This window comes from Ipomoea nil, unplaced genomic scaffold, assembly GCF_001879475.1.
Source record: "Ipomoea nil cultivar Tokyo-kokei standard unplaced genomic scaffold, Asagao_1.1 scaffold2845, whole genome shotgun sequence".
In the NCBI taxonomy this organism is placed as follows: domain Eukaryota; kingdom Viridiplantae; phylum Streptophyta; class Magnoliopsida; order Solanales; family Convolvulaceae; genus Ipomoea; species Ipomoea nil.
Genome location: NW_017619273.1, coordinates 8551816 through 8555902, shown reverse-complemented (window position 1 = coordinate 8555902; position 4087 = coordinate 8551816). Strand labels below are relative to the sequence as shown.

General features: G+C 32.2%; 1 protein-coding gene across 1 annotated transcript; it reads left to right on the top strand.

Moving 5' to 3' along the window:
• Positions 1–1581: 1581 nt before the first annotated feature.
• On the top strand, positions 1582–2115 carry LOC109159936 (transcriptional regulator SUPERMAN-like). Its single transcript, XM_019308050.1, has one exon. The coding sequence runs from the start codon at positions 1582–1584 to the stop codon at positions 2113–2115; it is 534 nt and encodes a 177-aa protein (XP_019163595.1).
• Positions 2116–4087: the final 1972 nt, after the last annotated feature.

Below are 4087 nucleotides of genomic sequence, written 5' to 3'. Positions count from 1 at the left end.
ACGGTGAACTAACGACAATTCTTAAAATTTTAACGGAATTAGTAACGATGTGTGGGTATTTTAGGAAATTTTAGTGTGAAATTTAAATCTGATAAATCTTTTAATCAATCTGAGCCATACATTTGATTAAAATCTGTGACCGCCATTTTTTCTACCCATTATAGGCCTAACTCTCTTAGGCTCTTATTAGTATAATAGAGATAGATAGTAGATATAGTAGATATTTTAAATATATTTTAACATATTCGTAGTATATGTTTAACAATTATGCCAACTCTAATTGGGATGTGGTTCGAAACTAAGACTTTTCTTATAGAAATTAATGTGTAAGTTTAAAATAATAAATACTTAACGGAATATTTCGTTACTAAAGTTTATGCTAACGGAATTTAGGTTATTTAAGGAAAGAAAATAATATAATAGAGGGTAAATAAGAAAAATCAATAAAAAAATACTAAAACAAAAATAATATGAACCATTCATTTTAAGAAACAATAGTATAATATGAACCATTCATTTTAAGAAACAAAAGGGCTGACATTTTTTGTTCCAGTTAAGGCCTAACATTATTGACTCTTATTAGAATTGTATATGTATTGTAGATGTAGATGTAGATGTATATATATATATATATATATATATATATATATATATATATATATATATATATATATATATATATATATATATATATATATTTGTAGATATATTTTTGTTGAACCTCTACTCAAGCCCTAATTATTATTATTATTATATTAATAATTAATAATAATAATAAAATTTAGGGATTATGAAGGTAGAAAGGAAATTGGAGGCGGCAGTAGTGTTTTTGCCTAAATTGTAAAAGGGAAACAAACTTCCTTTTTATTTCATTCCTATTTATATATACATATATGTTATGTTAGTTATTAGGAATTATGGAATGTTGATGAGGAGGCAGTTTCCAATGGGAAAAGGAACTCAATTTTCCTTTTTCTTGTTTCTCTTCACCAATATATATATATATATATATATATATATATATATATATATATATATATGGAGGGATTATGGATGGAATGACTTGGACACCAGACACACGGAGGGAGGCAGTTGGTGTGGGTGAAATAATTGTTCTTTCCCCACCTTCTTCTTCGACGTATGCAGACAACAGTGAAGATTATTTTGCTTAGTTTTTGTTGTGGGTTTGCCATGTATTTTTAATCAAATACTTTTGAGATGTCAGTTTATTTGTTCCATGCATCTTTGGATAACTTTTTTAGGCCTGTTGAACATAATAGAAATTTTGGTCTAGAATTAGTGTATTTGAATTTTTTTTGTGTGGTAACCTAAAACTTTATAGTGGAATATTTAGTTGGTGGTGTTCCGTGGTTATGATTTTCATTGTGGGATTTTTCCCAAACATAAACCTCTCAAACAACTTTGAAGAGTTGATGGCATAATCATGAGTTGGTCTGACATACTAAAAAAGTACATTGACAAAGTGTTAAAATGTCTTGTTTTTATCCTATGGCCAATTCAACCTAGAAATTATATCCACTCCATTCCTTGTAGGAGCGCCGCAGGCTGCAGCATCTCAACATGGAAGTCGACAAGTACGCCGGCAACACCTCCGACACGTCGTCGAGCGAGGATTCCGACCACCGGCCGGAAGACAACCTGGGTGTCGGCCTGCCGTACGAGTGCGCTTTCTGCAAGCGAGGCTTCACTAACCCTCAGGCTCTCGGCGGCCACATGAACATTCATAGAAAGGACAGGTTGAAGGCCGCCAATAAGCAGAACAACATCTCTCATCATCATCATCATCATCAAGAACAATCTCATTCAACAAAGCAGCAACACCACTGTTATTCTTATTCAGATACAAGGGCGGCGCCGCATGTAAGTTACCACCAGTTTAATTACTCGCCGCCGTCAAACCCTAGCTACCAACAAGTTTATTATCATCATACGAGGAGGTACGGAGATTTCATGGGTGCTAATGATCTTAGCCTGAGAGTGGGTCCTTCAAACGTGGAAGACGACGAGGATGAAGGGAGAAAGGAAGAATCTGACGAGGAGGATACTGAGGTGGATTTGGAACTCCGTTTAGGACGACGTCACAAATACCAGTAAAGTAAATCTTCAAGCCACAACACAACAACGTTAGTATATTCTGCTAATATATATACATATAAAAAGGATGAATGTTCTGGGAATGAAGAGTTAAGAAACATGTTTTTGGTAGCTAGAGAATAAGAGGTATGTTAGTTCTGGGGAAGTCTAGAGATTTGTTACTCTTTTGCTTCAATAACATTATCTTCATTGGATTGTTGTTCATTTCTGTCTAAGTTTGTTGGGCTGCAGCTTCCCGCCATTGAAACTTGACTGACTACAAGTATAAAGAAATAAAATTACAAATTTACTATTAGTTATAGTTTTTGGCGTAATAATAAGTGTTTGATCGGATAACTGGTATCAGAGTATGTCATGCTTTTGAATGTTTTGCATGTCATTGTACATTTGAGGTTGGCAGATGTTGGGAGGGGATTGGATTGTTGGGTAGTGACTTGGTGAGTCAAATCCAGCATATTGTCATCAAAATATAATACTGATGGTTAGGAAAGTATAAAGAATAGATTTTGGGGCAATAATAAGTGTTTCATCCTAACGAATTTCTTGAACAACTAAAAACCATACTAGTAACATACAATCTTAGGTTTTTTCCCCATTTTATAGTAATATAAACGAACCGCTAAAATGGCACCCCCTAATGTCTGTAAATGTGATTCTTGTCCACTTTATGGGATACTCCGAGGGGTTACATACCTATATTGAAGCTTCATTATTCTAGTTATTCATCATCGTCTGCATTCTAGAATTGAATCTTCAACATCTCTTAGTCTTTTCCTCGATCATGTCTTGTATTTTTGTATATATATAATTCGAGATTCTTCTTTTGTTTTCTTTGGAAAGGAAAAATGTATTTTGCAATAAAATTAAATTGCATAGTGTCGCATCCTAAGCTAGTAATTCATCACTGTCCTGTCTTTACTTCTAATCTTTCCCTATGCTTTTTCCTTGCTAGAGTTTTCTTCATCATCACAACTAAGTAGATCCATTTTCTAATAGCTATCTAGGTTCACTACAAAAAACTTGGGTTACTAGCGTCGACTTATTTGATATCTAGATTCAGTTATAATCGATATTAAATGATATTGTGACAGTTTAAGAAACAAACACTAAATACCATAAAACTGTATCTAAGTAACTATCGAAATAGTCAAAGCTAAATACAGTTGAATATCTAATATCGACACTATGTGCTTTGCCCTTACGGTGATGGTGGAAGCCTTAACTAAGTAAAATTTGAAAATTGATTTTCAATCATCTTGCATTGGTTTAAAGTGATCCTAAACTCCGTTTACCCAAAAATAAATAAATAAATAAATAAAGTCACTTTTTTGAAAACAAAATAAAGTCACTTATAACAACAAAGTGTTATTTTTTTAAAACTATAATAATTTATAGTATCTAGAAAACGTACTAATAATGGTAAATGTGTTTTCAGCGTAGATTCTAATAACTTATACGAGATGCATTTATTTTTATTTTTGTAGTGGTTAGACATGACTTTGAGGTACATTATGTTTCATTGGACTCATAATAATCTAGAAACTACTTTATTATATATGTATGTATATTTAAATTGTGTGTGTTTTTTTATACGAGATTCATCAAGGTACTTGTTCCCATCCAAGTATTAGAGTTTGGATATATGTGTGTTTGTATGTGATAATTATGTTTTGAAAGTCAAGTGTTGCAATTAACACAATTACAATAGTTAGTGGACCAAAATTAAAATTTACTCTTTATAATTATTAACAATTTTTGAACCATGTCTACATTGCAAGGTGGACACAAATCTACAGTTGCAAGGTGGACACAAATCCACAGCATAATTTGTCTGGTCAATAGTACTAAAATAAAAAAATAAAAAAAAAAGTCTTTGGATTTCTCAATACTTGCCCACATTGATGGGCAAGAAGTAATTATATGTTTGTAAATGCACCTCTTATATAGAGGAGCTTAAGATCTCCTCTTTCCA

Coding starts and splice junctions, on each gene's coding strand:
- LOC109159936 (XM_019308050.1), top strand. CDS start 1,582: ATGGAAGTCGACAAGTACGCCGGCAACACCTCCGACACGTCGTCGAGC.